The sequence below is a fragment of the Podarcis gaigeae genome (genome assembly GCF_964106915.1).
Source record: "Podarcis gaigeae genome assembly, chromosome: 18".
Taxonomy (NCBI): domain Eukaryota; kingdom Metazoa; phylum Chordata; class Lepidosauria; order Squamata; family Lacertidae; genus Podarcis; species Podarcis gaigeae.
Genome location: NC_139696.1, coordinates 10480941 through 10499471, shown reverse-complemented (window position 1 = coordinate 10499471; position 18531 = coordinate 10480941). Strand labels below are relative to the sequence as shown.

Genomic DNA, 18531 nt, shown 5'->3' with positions numbered 1-18531 from the left:
ATAGTCGGGTGATTCTATTGCTTCCCCCGCTTTTGTTAGAATATCTGCCTTCTCTGCCTCATTGAAGAGGGCGTTCAGAAGGACATGGACATCTGGCCAGGTGGGGTTATGGGTGGAAAAGATGGCGCTAATTTGGCGGTGGCATTTGTCGGGGTCGTCCCTTAGAGAGGGCATCTGGTTTGACCAAGTTACGAGGTCTGAGGTATAGAAAGGTTGATGTGTATAAACCATTCGCGGGGGTCCATCAGGTTGGAGAGGTGGAATAGTCAATGGAGGATGCAGTTAGGTACGGTCAACCCATGTTAAAATAGGGCGAAAGGAAGGTTTAAGAAAGAAGGGATTATTCCGCCCATATATAGAAGGAAAGAATATAATTTTATAAGGTCAAGGGGTATAGTGTGGTGCTTGTGCAACAGTGTGGGGGTTCAGGAGCTGGGCGCCGTCAAGGTCATCGCCTCGGGCCCCCTTTGGGAAGAGGAGGAGGTGAGGAAAGGTACCCCCCCTCTCTCCTTCCGTATCAATAATAACAAAACCAACACCCTGTCCAGAGTTTAAAAGGCTATAGATTGTTTAATTAGTGGGATGGGAGATGAATTTCTTCTTTTTCTGTGTGTTGATCGTTGTGAACCACTCTGATATTTTTATAAAATAAAAATACTCCATCCATGTAATTACTGATCAATCAGCCGTACCGCAAATATTAAAACATGCTTCTCTTAAAACATGCTTATTATTATCACTATTATTTATAAAATAAAAATCAATAAAATAAAAATATATAAAATAAAATTATTATTGTTGTTGTTGTTAATAATCTTTATCTTTTACAGGGCAATAAAGCCACGCATAGGAAGGTTGGGGGCGTGGCTATATCTCCCGCTGGGCGGAGCCAAGACGCAGAGAGGGCGTGGCTCAAGCGGCGCCTCGGAATCCCCTTCGGGAGCGCCATGGCGGAAGCCGAGCGGGCGAACCATAGAGGTCTCGGGGGAAGGATTGCTCCTGCGTGGGGTGGGCTTAGAAACACCCAACCGGACGTCACGTCCGCTCCCTCTCCTTCCCTCGCTCTCTATGGGCAAGGAGGCCCCACCGCCTCAACTGGCGGAGCTATAGAAGGACGTGGAAGCTGGGGGCCGCGGCGCGGCGTGGTGACGCAAGCGCGCCGGAGGAGAAAGGGGGCGTGGCGCCAGCGCTCCCTCAGCTGACCGCCGGCCATTTTGTCGCCGCTCCGGCTCTTTCCCGCCGCCGCCCCGCGAAGCCCCCTCAGAGCAGCGCCGGCGGGGCCCGCCAGGGAGAGCGAGCGCCAGGGGCGGGAAGGAGGCATGTGAGGCGCCTTCGCCCGCCTTCGCCGCCTTCGCTTACCTCAGCCTCTCCCCCCCCCGCTGCCCCCCGCTCGCCCCTCACCGCCGCCGCCATGGCGCTGAAGATGGTGAAAGGCAGCATCGACCGCATGTTTGACAAGAACCTCCAGGACCTGGTGCGCGGTATCCGCAACCACAAGGAGGACGAGGTGAGGCGGGCGCTAGTCCTCATGGAGGAACCCCGGAGATTCAGGCTCCCCGTCATGAGGCTTCCCTTCGAGGCGCTAGTCCTCGTGATTCCCGAACACGAACGGAGGCGCAAGGGGGAGAAGGGGTTCCTGGGAACGAATCGGGTTGGGTCTCAGAACTCCAACTCCCACCACTGCCGACTAGGGACGGTGGGAGTTGTAGTCTGGGAGGAACGCTGGAGCGTTCAAGGTGCTAGTCCTCGTGATTCCTGGGTTGGGAGCTCTCCTCCGTTGGCGTGGACTGACGGCGCCCCTGCAGGCCTCTCTCGCCCAACCCTACCTAGCATTGCCAGGAATCGAACCCAGGACCTCCTGCAAGCAGAGCATCTGCACTGCCGCTGAGCTGGGGCCCTAAAGGCGTCCAGCCCTCAAGAGTTGCCGACAAAAAGGCTGCTTGAAACATGAATTTTAGGACAGTGTTCGGAATGGGACTGGTTTTGCCAGGCTCTTTTTGCTACTGGCGCAGGGACCACGAAACCGCTTTAGTCCATAGCTATTTCCATTTCCACTCTGTGCGTTTCTCTTCCTTGCATACTGGGACAAGTGAATTGTTGTAAGAGTAAGCTACAAGCCAAGCAATGTACCTGAGATTGTAGAATTGTAGGGTTGGAAGAGATCCCGAGGATCATTTAGTCCCAATTCCCTGGCAAACAAGACATTCTGCTGTAGCGACCGCAACATAAATTCAACGTATCATTTGGCGCCTAGGTTATATACCTCAGTTTCTAACGCTGAACCTAGGGAGCTTGGTCATACAGAGTTGGACCATAGGTCTACCTGACTGACAGGAGCTCTTCAGGATTTGTGACCCGCAGGAGTGCATAGGCGTTCACTGTACCGCACCCAAGTGTGCTGAAGAGCAGAGCAGAATTTTCTTTCTCTAGCTTTCAGCAGGGGGCACTCTCAGTTTCCGCAAAGACCACATAAGTGGGGGATAGGAACACCTGGTGCAGGGCACCCAGTACTAGAAACTTAGATATATAATCCAAGCACCAAATGGCTCCTTCGACCAGGGTTACAGTCACCAAAATGGAATGCCTAGTTGCCATTTTTGGACCAGACAGCTTGAAAGTCGTATATTTTTCAATACGACTTTTTGGTTCCTGAAATTCATTCTGATTGAGCAGATAGATAGAATTCTAGAGGATGTGTTGTAGTGTGCGAAAACAGTCTGGGCCCAAGGATTCCCAGGCATGCACCTCCAGATGACAGAGACGTCAGCATCTGAACTTGGTTGCAAGTAGACAATAGCCAGGTGCAAAATGTGCCCGGTGCCTGACGAATTTCAAAAGCTGAAGGTATCCTCAACCACTAGGAGGCTGAGCTGAGGTTGGTGTTAAGGTTCTAGGCCTGGGGGGGGGGGGGTGTCTCCAAGCTTCAAAATCACTCTCAACGAGATGGTTCATGGTGGTGGGGAAAAAACAAATTTTGCATGTACGCTGTAAGAAGTGGGGTCCCTCAAGGAAACAGAACTGTTCATGGGCCATGTCTCTGTTTATCACCATCAATATTTATACACCATTGTAAAGACCCTGAAGCAATATGTCAGTGATGGAGAATCTCTGGCCCTCCAGATGTTGCTGGACTCCAACACCCATCAGCTGTAGTCAGCTGCAGCCGGTGATAAGAGACGGTGGGAGCTCTGGGCAAAAATGATCTGGAGCGATACAGGTTCCCCTTAGGGGCCCCTTACGGCAGGCCTGGAAGACCTGTGGCCTTCCAGGAGCTGTTGAACTCCAACTCCCATCAGGCATTGATGGGAGTTGGAGTCACACAGGTTCCCCATCCCTCTGCCAGAACCTGGAATAGAGAATAGTGAATGCTTATGTACATCTGGAAGATCTCCCAGTGTCCCACTTATCTACAGTTATACTGACTGCTGCTCTTCAGGGTTTTAGATGGGGAAGCTGGGTCCAAATTCTGGAGGGTAGGACTATAACTTCCATGATACTTGGCCATTGTGGCAGAGGGGTGCTGGGAATCTTGGCAAACCTGGTTGGCTGCAGGCTCCCTATACCCACCCAAACTAAAGATGGCAGGGGACCCCCCAGGACCTCCTGCAATCAAAGCATGTGCTCTACCACTGAAGCACCGCCCTCTCCCCATGACCGATCCTGCCTTACTTCCACTTTGCAAGAAAGCTTGGCATGTCTGTCGGCTGATGAGAGTAAGAACCAAGCAAATGCCTTTCGATTGGAGACCTGAAAGAGGAACTGCCACAGAATATCTGCAAGAAAACGGGTGGGTTGGGTGAAGGAAGTTGCAGGAATCACAGTATTGTAGAGCTGTGGAATTGGAAGGGACCCCAGTGGTCATCTAGTCCAACCCCCCCTGCGATGCAGGAATCTCAGCTAAAGCATCCATGTCAAATGGCCATTTAGCTTCTGTTTAAAAAACCTCCAAGGAAAGGGAGTCCCCCACCTTGTGAGGGAGACCATTTCAGTGTTGAATGGCTCTCACGGTCAGAAAGTTATTCCTGGTGTTTAGTCAGAATCTCCTTTCTTGTAACTTGAAGCCATGGGTTCAGGTCTTACCCTCCAGAGCAGGAGAAAACAAGCTGGCTCCATCTTCCAGGTGACAGCCCTTAAGATATTTGAAGATGTCTATCATATCTCCTCTGAGTCTCCTCTTCTCTAGGCTCAACACCCCCAGCTCCTTCAACTGTTCCTCATAAGGGCAGCATCAGGCAGAGCCACAGTGGGGCAACTGGTCCCCTGCTCACCTGCCTCTAGGCCAGGGGTCCAGCTTGTCAAAGGACTTGGGCTGCCAGACTGGGCAAGTAGCTGCAGCAAGGCCTGGAAAAGATTCACGTACGGAAGGGGAGACACCAGGGCGAGGGACTTATGTAAGAATATTTGCAAGCGGGGAAGCTGAAAGTGCCACCCGTTTTCAGAATTGTAGCAAAACAGCGTTGTCTCCGAAGACTCTTGCATGATGAAATAAATTTTAGTTTTTGAAGTGATTCTTGGATTGCAACATCTTTTCTCTCCCCCTTACCCTGAGATCCCATTTGCTGACTAACTTTCAGGTGAAACCCTTGTCAATGCCTAATAAAAGTTCCAGGCTGCTCCTCAACTGAGAGAGTCTCTCACTTTCAACCCTCCCTTTTGATCATGCCAGTTTCGTCCTATCTAGACCCATTTGGGGAGCTCTCTGTCTCAGAAGAGGAAGCCACTCGCTACAAGAGAGCCTTTCTGGAAATCTCATTGTGTTTCTTTGGAGAGCTTTGCGGTGCTGGCCTTGAAGTGTTTGTGATGTGGTTAGAGAGCTAAAACAAGTGTCCATTGTGTGAAGGCACAGAGATAACAGATACAGCACTCATTTTTTATCAGGAAGGAGGTGACAGTCTGTAAATATATTGCTTTTTCTTCTTTTAGCTGCCCTTGACTAGATTGGGTGGTGGGTGGGGAACTGGACTGCAACCGCTTAAGAGGCATACCTTTGCTCAACATACAATTTTGAATGCAGTTCGTAGCCTGAGCAGCCCAGCTTGCTTGTAAATAATCATGCACTTACTGCAAATTGGTATGTGTGGCTGGGGGAGAGATTCAGGGAAGTAACCAAGAACCTCCGCGCCTTTCACTTAGTTCTCCTTTCCTCATTCCTGAAATGAGATTGTGAGCTCGAGCGCAGCATGTGCCATTTTAACTTTGTTTACAGTGCTTCGATGCTAAATATTGGAGGAATTTTTATTACACATCTGCAGATAGAAAGAGGGTGTGCGGGTTTTTTTCAGGCCATGAATGGCCAAACATTGGTATGGCCTGCACTAGGGTACTTTTGTGTCCAGGTTTGGGGTCTGGGGTTGGCTGTATAAAGAACATAAGATGTTGGATGGGGCAAGCAGCCCAGCTAATCCAGCACAGCGTTCAAAATTTGCCAGGTGGCATTCTGCACCTGCTAATGGGCACTTGCAACCAATTGAAGCTGCCAGGATGCCGCCTGACGTCACCATCATCTGGAGGTGCACACCTGGGGATCCTTGGATCTTAACTGTTTTCCCACACTAGCAATGCATCCTTCAGAATTCTATCCATTATATTTTATCTACACAATCGGAATGAAGCAGGAACCAAAAAGTCATATACACAACTTCTGGCACCAAAGTGGCAACTAGGCATTCAATTCTGGTGAATGTGACCCTGGTCTAAGGAGCCATTTGGTACCTAGCTTATACATATATCTGTGTTTCTAACACTGCTCATGGGGGGGGGGAGTTTCAGAGTGAAATCGGGAAAAGCAGCACCTACAAAAGGACATGCATCGTTGCCTCTGCTTGCATGTGGGGAAAGCAATCTGCTGGTGTTAAAAAATCAACAATATTGGGAGCCTGGCGAGAGGGCGAGGTGTTTGTTTGGGGAGCGCTTTAATGACTCCAGGGATGATATGGCACTTCTTACGGTGAGCCACCCGAGTGCTTCTGCTCAGGAAATTAGTCATCCCCTCCTTTTTAAAAAAAATAATAAAAGTGTTCATGTTGACTGAAGGATTGGTTCCCAGTGGCAGATAGCAGAAGGCCTGCTCTCTTGTGAGCTTTTAACTTATGGACACGTCACTCCTAGTCCATTGGGAAGTCTACTGAAATGGTTTGTTGCTCCTCTCTCCCCCCATCTCCCAAATTCCTGCCAATGAAGAGCTGGCTCAGTTTCACAGCAGAAACGCCAGGAAGGACTTTGCTGTGCTGGCCAATGGGACAAGTGGGTTCTGGATGCAGAAGCTAGCCTCCTGGGGGGGGGGATAAGCTTGACTCTGGCAATTTGAAGCTGCAGAATGAGCTGTGTTGGGTGTGTTGGAGGCCCCCTCTAGGACTGACCAATCACAAAGTGTACCTTATGTGAAACCTCTTATAGTTGCAGAGACATAGCATTATGAAAATGGCTATACATTATACCCCCATTGCAGGGATGACCCTTAGGGTCCCAACTCTACAATTCTATGATTCTAAGACATGTTCCCATGCTCAAGCTGTCTGCTTAGTGCAGTCTTCCCTTGAAGTGTATGTCTAGCTTGCCTGATCCAGTGGAGATTCCAATTCAATGCTAGGAAGCACTTTCTGGCAGTAAGAGCTGTTTGGCAGTGGCATGCACTCCCTTGGAAAGTGGACTCCCCTTCATTGGAGGCTTTAAACAGAGGGTGGTTGGATGCCTGTCCGTCAGGGTTGTGATTCCTGCATTGCAGGGGGCTGGACTTGATGACCCTTGGAGGTCCTTCCAACACACTTATGATTCTATGTAGGGTTGTGTTCCTTTGGGGTCATGGTGGTCATCACAGCATTAAATGCCTTGGGTGCATCTAGCCTTCACTGCCAACCATCTTGGGTTGTGGTCAGTATTAGAAACTCCCAATATATAAGCTAGATGCCTAAAGGTAAAGAGACCCCTGACCAGTCGTGGCCGACTCTGGGGTTGTGGTGCTCATCTTGCTTTACTGGCCAAGGGAGCCGGTATACAGCTTCCGAGTCATGTGGCCAGCAGGACTAAGCCGCTTCTGGCAAACCAGAGCAGTGCATGGAATCATCATTTACCTTCCCGCCGGAGCGGTACCTATTTATCTACTTGCACTGAGTGCTTTCAAACTTTTAGGTTGGCAGGAGCAGGGACCAAGCAACAGGAGCCAAACAGCTCCTTAAACCAAGGTTACAGTCGCCAAAACGGAATGTCTAGTTGCCATTTGAGAGCAAGATGGCTCTGAAGTCTTATTTTTCAAATGACGGACTGACTGTGATTAATTCTCAGCTAAATATCTGGCTAGTTCAGAGGACAACCTTGAGCTCGGTTTAGAGCTTTGAGAACTTGAAAGAAGGAAAGCCACTTGATCCAGGGACAGTCCAGATACCCACAATCCACTCATTGCAATTAGGACAGAAGATTAAAGAGGGCCGTCGACCGCACCCTGTGCAAAGAGGCTGGCAGGAGGCTTTCCTGTTGAAAGTGCTGGCAGGAGGTTGGCCTGTAGCCTCTAAAATGTTCTTGCTCCATTCTGTGGTTTATGCTCCTCCGCTAGCCGGCTTGAGATCTGCCTCCTGTCCACACCCACGGAGCTCTTTTAGCAGCCTCTCCTTGCAAAGATTTGATGCAAGCCCAACATGCTCCCAGTCACAGGGTTTTGTCCCATCATGGGAGCCATTTTTGAAAACGGCAGCTCGGGGCAAGCAGCACTGAGGTCAGCCACCTTCAAGGAGTTGCTAAATGTCAAGGGAAAGGTAGAGAGTCCCCATGGTAAGCCAGCACATTTCAGAATTCTGGGAAAGGAGCACTGGACCCGCTGAACACATACTCTGAATATGGCGCATCTGAGACTCAGACCCCCAACAGCTTTGGTTGAGGTCAGCAGGGTAAAAAATGGTCTGCTGCCTGAGTCCCTGGAGAGCTGCTGCTGGTCAGAATAGAGAATTATGAGCTAGATGAACCTGGTATAAATAAAGCTGCTATGATCCACAGAAACACGCTCCCCCCTTCTTTTCTGCATTTCCCATTTCAGTTTGGCCACCACACCCTTACACCAAGAAGGACTGAAGCAGGAGTTGACCTCACGCCCTCTAGATGCTGCCAGTTCACAACGCCCATCACCCTTGACCGTTGGCTGTGGGGCTTTTATTCAATCCATGTCTGGAGGGGCACTGATATAATATACTGCCTACAATCAGAGATGCCCACCCACTGATCCTCTGTAGGAAACAGCATGCTCACTTGACAGCTTCTTAATCTCTGCATGGGGAGAGATCTTGTTTGAATCAGAGACAGAGCAGGAGTTACCTCCCAGCCCCAGGGAGGCTGTATGGCCAGACCAGTAAATCATACAGAAGTGCAGCAGGCAGCCTCAGGGGTTTTTTTTTGGGGGGGGGGGGCTTCCAATTCCACATGGCATAACGTGTGGGAGCAGCTGGTTTCAGGGTTTTGCATTCAAAGCAGCAGCCGTGCAACAGAGTTTGCTTCTCTCTTTATATACATTAAAACATAAGACTGTGCATCGAGCAACCCCCCATTGGGAGGATTTGTAGTGCCACATCATAACTCTGGATTTGCCTGAAGAAATGTGGCTTCGGAAGGTGAAAAATGAGCTTTGTAGTTGGGGAAGCTCTGGAAGGTGGATGTGGTGGATGGCAAGATGGTTGGTGAGCAGAGCATGCAGGGGCACAGAAGATGGTTCAAATTAGTTATCTCACTGCCCTCTGCGTGGCACGGCAGTCCCCCAACTCCCATCAGCCCAAGTGGCCATCGTGGCCCTGTGTTCAGGTAACAGATACCAAAAGCAGCAACAGATTGGCCTACTGCTTTATGCAAAATAATAAAAAAGTCTGGATAATGGAGCAGAAAACCCAGTTAAGATGCAACTAAGGTGATAAGTCTTAAAGTGAGCTGTCAGGGTCCCATAAGTCAGAGCTGAATTATCCTCTCCCCCCTGCCCCCCCCCCAATCGCTTGTTGGCTGTGCAATGGATCTCTGAACACATTGTTAACTTGCACTAAATATTTGATGTCCATGTCGCGGCAGGAAAAGACAGATGTCATGGAATCCATCAGGCACGTATCTAATTTCCCAGGCCCCACTGCTCACTTGTGGGGAGCAGAGTGGGAAGTGTCCCATCACCCAAGGTACCTAGGGACAAAAATGTGCCAGGTTACAGTTTGGTAACTGCTGAAGACAAGAGAAACCAATCATCTGGCAATGTTTATTAAAATCCACAGTATTTTCTAGAGCAGGGGTGGAGAAGATTAATGTAGAATACCTTTCTGACTAGCCCTCAGAACTGTGCCCAGGTCATACATTTCACGGATTCCCCCCCCCCCCCGGCTGGGATGTTTCATTGAAATCTGATGATGCTTCTTGATTGACTGGATGAAGGATAAAGAATGTGTGTGTGTGTGTGTGTGTGTGTGTGTGTGTGTGTGTGTTACGAAACTGGACAAAAGCACACAGATAGAATTTACATCAGTTGCCCTGCCCACTTTTAGTAGTGTTGGTCATGCAAATGAGGTCAAGCTTGGGTCTTTTTAATCAAGGGGAAAAAGAAATTGAGGACACCAGAAGAATATGGAGCCCACATTCACATGATGTCCTGGTTGTTTCCCACTTGGACTACTGCAATGCGCTCTACGTGGGGCTACTTTTGAAGGCGACTCAGAAACTACAACTAATGCAGAGTGTGACAGTAGACCGGGGACTGGGAGTGGCCGGTGGAACAATATAACACTGGTCCTGAAAGACCTGCATTGGCTCCCGGTACATTTCCAAGCACAATTCAAAGTGTTGGTGCTGACCTTTAAAACCCTAAACAGCCTGGGCCTGAAGGAGTATCTCCACCCCATCATTCTGCCCAGACACTGAGGTCCTCCTCTGAGGGTCTTATGGCGGTTCCCTCCCTGCGAGAAGTGAGGTTACAAGGAACCAGACAGAGGGCCTTCTCGGTGGTGGCACCCGCCCTGTGGAACGCCCTCCCATCAGATGTCAAGGAAATAAATAACTACAGTCATAGCTTGGTTGTCAAACACCTTGGTACTCTTCCATTTTGGCTCCTGAACGTCACAAACCCGGAAGTGAGTTTTTTGGAAGCCAAGTTTCCAACGCAGCTTACGCAGCTTTCGATTTGAGTGCAGGAACCTCCTGCAGCCAATCAGAAGCCGTGCCTTGGTTGTCAAACATTTTCAGAAGTCAAACAAACTTCTGGGACAGTTTCTGTTCGACAACCAAGGTACGACTGTATCTGACTTTAAGAAGACATCAGAAGGCAGCCCTGTATAGGGAAGTTTTTTCAATGTTTGATGTTTTAGTATGTTTTTATACATGTTGGAAGCTGCCCAGAGTAGGGCTTCCAACAGTCGGATGGGCAGAGTACAAGTAATAAAATGATGATGATGATGAAATCAGGACCCCACAAAACCTCCCCTTGAGGTACAGGCTTCAGCATCATGGCAGGATCCGTGTACACAGAGGGCGATATTTTGACTCCCTTCCTAAATTATTTCCGCTTCTCTTCTGTCTCCCATTCCCTCCCCTCCCAAATCGCACTTTGCTTTAACATGCGAAGCTGGCTTTTAGCAAGCTTAATTAACGAAGTCTAAATCAGTAACTGTGCAACACCTTTGGAGAGGGAACGTTAATTGCCTTTTGCATCCAGAGCTGCTAGTGACCCACAAAGGGGAGGGGTGCCTAAAATTTATATCATGTCAGTGGTGCGACCTGCCTATCCCCAGCTCCAGGTAGAGCTAGGTGTGTCCTCTTGAAGCCCTGGATAGCTGCTGCCAGTCAGTGCAGACAGTACTATGCTAGATTGACCAGTTTGGCATAAGGCAGCATCCTTTGTTTGTCATGTGCGCTTGGGGAGGCCAGACAAAACCTTCTGTGCCTAAGAACAAAATGTGTTCTGGGTACTGGATCTTTGGCGACAATCTTGCCCGAATGGGAGATTTCCAGTGACTTCCTTAACCCACAACTCCTTCCTCTCCATCCCTCCAGGCGAAGTACATCTCTCAGTGCATCGATGAGATCAAGCAGGAACTGAAGCAGGATAACATTGCCGTGAAAGCCAATGCCGTCTGCAAGCTCACCTACGTAAGTGTCTCCCTCCCCTGTGGGTCAGGTTTCTGCCATGCGGCCTGCGGGGCAGGCAAGTGAGCCTGTTCCGCGAGGAGCCTCCCGAGGCGAGGTGGCCCTCTTTGTTTCCGACTGCATCCCATAATTCTGTCTCCCCATAATAGAGGTGGGGAGTAAACAGAAGAACTTAAGGATTTCCCAGTTGGATCAGGTCAGTGGCCCTTCTGGTTTTCAAAAGAAGCCGACCAAATGCTCACAAGCAGGCTCTGAACACAGCAGCACTTTCCCCTCCAGCAAGTGGTATCTGCTGCCTCCAGCTGCGGAACATACATTGTGTTCCTGTATCAGTGTTATTTCCATGGAACGTGAGGTGGTGTCAAATCGCAAACTTAACAACTCTTTAAAATCTTAATATATACAATGCCAAAATAAAAATGACATTGTATGAGGTTTGCATTGAATGAAGTTATTACAATCATGTTATATATAACTTAAGAGTTCCTTTTCAGTCCAACCATGAAACAGATCGAAATTCGGGTATCTCAGTGTTGCACTTGTCATTTTCATTTTGTCACTATGCATTACCGTATTTGGGACATGGGTGGCGCTGTGGGTAAAACCTCAGCGCCTAGGACTTGCCGATCGCATGGTTGGCGGTTTGAATCCCCGTGGCGGGGTGCGCTCCAGTCGTTCAGTCCCAGCGCCTGCCAACCTAGCAGTTCGAAAGCACCCCGGGTGCAAGTAGATAAATAGGGACCGCTTACTAGCGGGAAGGTAAACGGTGTTTCCGTGTGCTGCACTGGCTCGCCAGATGCAGCTTGTCACGCTGGCCACGTGACCCGGAAGTGTCTTCGGACAGCGCTGGCCCCCGGCCTCTTAAGTGAGATGGGCGCACAACCCTAGAGTCGGACACGACTGGCCCGTATGGGCAGGGGTACCTTTACCTTTATTACCGTATTTACTCAAATCTAATGCTCACCTTTTTTGGCCAAATTACGCTGTGAAAATTAAGGTGTGCATTAGATTCGATGGTGCGTTAGACTTGAGTAAATACGGTAATTAAGATTTCATGTATTAGAGATTGTTGAAATGCTGCACGTTATTAATGAATTTGCATAAACTACATACAGAATTGTCAAGTTTTTTATTTATCTCTCTGTATCCCTTGGGCGTGGCACTGAGCTTGGCAGGGGTATCAAATTGGGCAGGTGCAAGAAACTTCAGGCCTGTGTGCGCACAGGCTGAATATGGCCCTCCAGCCCTCTCCATCTGGCTTTCCATAGGCAGTTAGACGCAGAGGATTGGTGGGAGGAAACCCCACAAGGGAAGATTCCTGCATTGCAGGGGGTTGGACTAGATGACCCTTGGGGTCCCTTCCAACTCTACAGTTCTATGATCCTGTGAATCCTGTACCGTCAACTACTTTTGGCCTAGGGCAAAAGCATCTTGGGTGCCACATAAAAAGGCAAGACGCCTTTTCTCCTGCTAATCATTATAATGTCCCATCCTTGCTGTCCCAAGACTCACACTCTGGCCTTTGTTCATCCTCCCCTCACAGTTGCAAATGCTGGGCTACGACATCAGCTGGGCAGCCTTCAACATCATTGAAGTCATGAGCGCCTCAAAGTACACCTTCAAAGTAAGTGGCCTGCGTGGGAACCTGGGCTGCCGGGGGGAAAGGCGCCAGGGGGTTCCTGGCAGCTGCCAAGGAAATGTATTTCCTCTAAAATAGAGGTTCCCAAACATATTTGGCCTGCCAAATTCATTCAGAAAATGAAAAAAATACTCAGCGCCCCTCTGGAAACCTACTGCCTTTAAGCGAACAAAGAGAAAGATGCAGTGACAAATTTTTTGATGCACCTATATTTCTACCTGGGACCGCGGGTGGCGCTGTGGGTTAAGCCACAGTGCCTAGGACTTGCTGATCAAAAGGTTGGCGGTTCGAATCCCCGCGCAACGGGGTGAGCTCCCGTCGTTCGGTCCCAGCTCCTGCCTACCTAGCAGTTCAAAAGCACCCCAAAGTGCAAGTAGATAAATAGGGACCGCTCTCTAGCGGGAAGGTAAACGGCGTTTCCGTGTGCTGCGCTGGTACTGGCTCGCCAGCTGCGGCTTAGTCACGCTGGCCACGTGACCCAGAAGCTGTCTTCGGACAAGCGCTGGCTCCTGGCCTCTTGAGCGAGATGAGCACGCAACCCTAGAGTCTGTCATGACTGGCCCTGACGGGCAGGGGTACCTTTGCCTTTATATTTCTACCTACCCCCTTCAACATAGCGAAGGAAGATGTTGTAAATAAGACACCTTGAAAGCTTGAAATTATAAAATTATTTATTAAAACCAAACATAGCAACGTTCGCATTACACACATAAAATTAAGATAATGAAGGATAACATTAAAATAAAAATTACGCGAGTCTCTTCGTCTTGCGTTTTTTTCGTATTGTGAAGCAAGCCCATTAGCGGCTTAGCGGGCTTAGCGGATCAGCTGATTGGCGGCTTAGCAGATCAGCTGTTTAGCGGCTTAGCGGATCAGCTGTTTAGCGGCTTAGCGGATCAGCTGATAAGCCGCTTAGCGGCTTGGAAAAAAGGGGGGGAGGAAAAAAACCCCACAGGAACTCGCAAGACATTTTCGTCTTGTGAAGCAAGCCCATAGGAAATTCATTTTGCGAAGCACCTCCAAAACGGAAAACCCTTTCGTCTAGCGGGTTTTCCGTCTTGCGAGGCATTTGTCTTGCGGGGCACCACTGTAACATTAAGAATAGTCTATGAAGGTCCCGGGCCAGATTACATCAATTTTTAAGAATATGTTTTTTTTTACGATTCTTGCCCGCAGTGGCAATGAGTCCCTTTCAGCCTTTGATACTGACTCGCTTTCCCTCTTTCCTAACCCTGCAGAGGATCGGGTACCTGGCAGCCTCGCAGTGCTTTCATGAAGGGACCGACGTCATCATGCTGACGACAAACCAGATCCGAAAGGTGAGTGTCGCCATTCCAGAAGAGCTGCTGCCTGTTATTAGTGCCTCCTCCTGCTAGACCACCGGCCTGTTTTCTTCCTTATGACTTAAGAAATGTAGGTCATGCCCTTCAATTTGATTGATTGGTTAAATTTTACACCATCCTATACCCATAGCTCTCGGGGCAGTTCGCAACCCAAAGTTACAATATGAAAGCATGAAATACATAATAAAAATTATTACTAAAACTAATGTGTGCAAACTCACAGAAATTACGCTCCCTAACAAAAGCGCCTAACCAACCCTCCAGCCCACAAATTGCAAATAACAAAAATCAAAATTAACATGTAAAAACAATTTGAAACAACAGCTTAAAAAATTTTTAACAGTAGCGGTCTTTAGCTACTATAGCGGTACCTTGGTTTAAAAGCAGTCCAGTTTAAGAACAGTTTGGTTTACAAACTCTGCAAAACCGGAAATAGTGTCTTGGTTTGAGAACTTTACCTCGGTCTAAGAACCGAATCCGAACGATGGAAGGGCACCGGCGGTGGGAGGCCTCATTAGGGAAAGTGTGCCTTGGTTTGAGAACGGTTTTGGTTTAAGAACAGACTTCCAGAATGGATTAAGTTCGTAAACCAAGGTACCACTGTACTTGCATTAGAATACAGGTCTCCCCACATGGTGCTGCTAGCTAGGGTTGATGGGAGTTGCCCAAAAACATCTGGAGACCAAAGTTTCAGAAACACTGGGTCAGAGCATTGAGTTATGGCCGGGGAGAGACCAGGGTCTGAATCCCCACTCAGCCTGGGTGACCATGGGCCAGTCACTCAGCCTAGCCTATTGCACTGGGCTGTTAGGATAAAAAGGGAAGGGGAGAGCTATGTTCTCCACCTTGAGCTCCTTGGAGGAAAAGCGGGATATAAAGACTTCGTCTTTCTAGGTTGAACTCAACTAAGGACTCTTCTCCCTCCTCTTCCCACACCTCTCTCCCCTCCCCACCCCCCGGCACTCCTTTCCATCTCCCCTCCTATTCTAGGACCTAAGTAGCCCCAACCAGTATGACACCGGCGTTGCACTGACTGGTTTGTCCTGCTTTGTGACTCCTGATCTGGCCAGAGACTTGGCCAACGACATCATGACCCTGGTGAGTTGGGACGGGGGTAGGGCTGGGGGGGGGGAGCGGCTGGTCTACAATTGTTGCATTGTCTGCTCTTTCTTCTGCCAAGCCATTGGGGGTTTAAAAGCTGTTCAGAAGTCCTTGTCCCACAACTAAGTTCTGTGCTTTGCTCCTCGAGTGCATAAGAACCATCTCGAAAGCATACGGTTGCAATCGAAATTATTCAACCCCCATTGCAAATCAGGTTTATTATCAAAATTTACAGACTCCTTGTTTGCGAAGGGCTCTCATCTCTTACCTTTTTGGACCGTTCTCTTGACTTGGTGATATTTCTAACATGCAGCCAAATTTGGCACTCAGGAAATCCCAGCCAGTTCAGGTATTTCATGTGTTCCAGCTCAAGCACATGTTGTATTTGTGCTGTTGTGAGGGATTCCATTCATGATAGTGAGACTGGAGAAGCCAGTATAAGTTGCATTTTCAGCTGAATTTGGGAAAACCATCGTGTTGAGCTATTTCAATTGCTTTTGTTTTATTTGCTCATTGCAAACAGTTGAAAGTCTGTACATTTTAATAAACCTGATTTGCAGTGGGAGTTGAATAATTTTGATTGCAACTGTCGATGGACAAATCCCTGGAGGAGAAGATCATCAACATCCAATCACCACGATGGCTATGCTCTGCCCCCCAGACGCTTTTGGATAGTAGTTTCTGGAAACTGCAGGCGAGGACTACGCTCTCATCCTTTGCTTACTAGCAGTACCTGTGAAAGGATCCAGGGGTCTTGGTCAGTCACAAGCTAAGCATGTGATGCAGCAGCCAAAAAAGCTAACACTATTCTAGGCTGCATCAACAGAAGTCTAGTGTCCATATCAAGGGAAGTAATAGTACCACTCTGTTCTGCCTTAGTCAGACCACACTTGGAATATGATGTCCACCACAGTTTAAGAAGGATGTTGACAAGCTGGAAGGTGTGCAGAGGAGGACAGCCCACCTCTGGTCACTGCCATAGATGCGCCACTTCACTGCCTGCCTCCAGGCACTGTGGCCGTCTGCAAGCGATTCCCACATGGCGGGGTTAATGTTGCCAGCCTTCAGGTCAGACATTTGCAGACATCTTTGTAATGCAGCGTTGGTGTGCCAATGGGCCCGGTGCCTGGAGCCAGCTCCTGATTTAATAGTATTGTGATTTAATAATATTGCCCACGCTGGCTGGCGAACACTCTCTACGTTTTTAGGCAGGGGGCATTAACATCCCTACCTGGAGATGTTGTCAGGGCTTGAACCTGGGACCTTCTGCATGCAGCTCAGCTCTACGGCTGAGCTACAGCCCTTCCCAGTGCTCCTGGTTTGCTGTGGTGCAAAAGAAGAGAACTTGATGCCCTTGTTGTGGAAGAAACATGAGCTTATTCCCCTCTCCCTTCTTCCTCTCCCTGCCCTCCCCAACAGATGTCTCACACGAAGCCTTACATCAGGAAGAAGGCAGTGTTAATCATGTACAAAGTGTTCTTGAAATACCCAGAGTCCCTTCGCCCTGCGTTCCCCCGCCTTAAGGAGAAGTTGGAAGACCCAGACCCCGGTTAGTAAGCTGGACGAAACAGGATCCAGAAGATTGCAAAGACTGTGTTTCTTTGGGTGGGGAAGGGAAGGGAGTGGCTCCAGGTAGCCTTTCATTGGGTTGTTTTTCTTTTTATCATGTAATGTTGTGTATATTGTGTTTTTGTGCTGTAACCTCCCTGAGACCTGCAGGTATAGGGCGGTATACAAATTTTAAAATAAATTTTTAAAACCCTGTGGCGGCACATACTGTATTTTTTACCCTATAGGATGCACTTTTTCCCCTCCAAAAATGAAGGGGAAATGTGAGTGCGTCCTATGGAGCGAATGCATGCTTTCGCTGAAGCCTGGAGAGCGAGAGGGGTCGGTGCGCACTGACCCCTCTCGCTCTCCAGGCTTCAGGAAGCTATCCGCAAGCCTGCGGAGCCCGCGGGAGTTCCCGTTGGGCTCCCTAGGCTTGCGGATAGCAGCCTGCATCTGAAAGCCTGGGGCGTGCTGCACAGCGCGCCTTGGGCTTCGGTTCCCTGACCTGGTTTGGAGGCTGGCGGTGGGGAGAAGCACGCTTCTCCCCGCTGCCAGCCCCACAAGCTTGGGGGACAGTGGGGAGGCGGAACGCCACCATCCCACTGTCCCCCGACCTGGTTTGGAGGCGGCCATCCCGCTGTTCCCCGACCTGGTTTGGGCTTCAGCCAGATATCCGCAAGGCATGGGAGCCCAGTGGGAAGTCGCGCCAGTCTCCCAAGGCTTGCGGAGAGCTGCCTGTTCTGGGGGCTGGGGTTGGGGGAAGCTCGGGCTTCCCACGCCCCAGTCCCAGCCCCGCACCTGGGGGAAAATAATTTTTTCCCCCTTTATTCCCCCCCCCCCCAAAAAAAAACTAGGTGCGTCCTATGGGTCGGTGCGCCCTATGGGGCGAAAAATACGGTAAATCCATCAGGTGAAATAATACTGAAAAGGGATTTGCTGAGATGCAGGAGGGCGTAACGCAGGTGATGGATACAGGGAACACGAGAAAAGGTGGTGATGACAATTGAAGAATCAAAGGATCAGGCTTCCTCTTTCTTTTCAGTCACCTCCATTGCCAAGCGCTTTGTTAGGTTCACTGCTTGCGTCAAACCGGATCCCGTCCCCCGTTTTGGTAGGCCAGCCTTTGTCCACCTGGCATTCTCCGGGTTGTTTGGGCCACAGCTCCCTTCAGCTCCAACCTGCGCCTCCATTGCCACCAGCTGCTCCCAGAGAACCAGTGTGAAACCAGCCAGCCGTTCCTGCTCCTCCTCCTCCTCGCCACAACCCTGGGAAGAGAGTTCCTTGTTGAAAGTACTCTGGGCATTGTAGCCCTGCGGGGGGCACAGGGCTCTGCTAATTACTCCCAGCACCCTGAACGAACCACTTTCCCCAGGATAGCTCAGTTGATCAGAGCATGGTGCTGATAACGCCAAGGTTGCAGGTTTGATCCCTGTATGGGACAGCTGCTGGAGGTTGAACTAGATCAGAGCTTTCCAAACTTTAAATGTTGGTGACACACTTTTCAGACATGCATCAGTTTTACTAGCAAACTGGAGGTTAATCCAACCCCTGTCCAGCCCCGGGAGGAGCACAGGGAGTGTTCACACAACATACCTACACACTGCAGCCAACACACTAAGGAGCCACGACACAAAGATCTGGACCAGATGATCCACAGGGTCTCTTCCAACTCTGATTCTATGACTCCTTGCAGGAAGCCATGTCTGTTTAAAGTGATACCCTGGTGCTTTAAGTTTACGGGGAAGACGTGTCTTAAATCCGTCAGCCGTTTTGTTCCACAACTCACTCGGACTCCCTCTTCCC

General features: G+C 49.5%; 1 protein-coding gene across 3 annotated transcripts in view; it reads left to right on the top strand.

The window, feature by feature from the left end:
- The first annotated feature begins 1098 nt into the window (after positions 1-1098).
- The window catches only part of AP3D1 (adaptor related protein complex 3 subunit delta 1), a 51965-nt gene continuing 34532 nt past the window's right edge, over positions 1099-18531 (top strand). The window contains exons 1-6 of one of the 3 annotated variants that reach the window (XM_083720203.1): positions 1099-1507; positions 11002-11097; positions 12638-12718; positions 13972-14052; positions 15067-15174; positions 16597-16726. In XM_083720203.1, the coding sequence (XP_083576329.1) occupies positions 1412-1507; positions 11002-11097; positions 12638-12718; positions 13972-14052; positions 15067-15174; positions 16597-16726 (592 nt within the window). In that variant the 5' untranslated portion in view covers positions 1099-1411. The remainder of the gene's footprint in view (positions 1508-11001; positions 11098-12637; positions 12719-13971; positions 14053-15066; positions 15175-16596; positions 16727-18531) is intronic. The other 2 variants (XM_083720205.1, XM_083720204.1) reach the window with 2 other exon arrangements.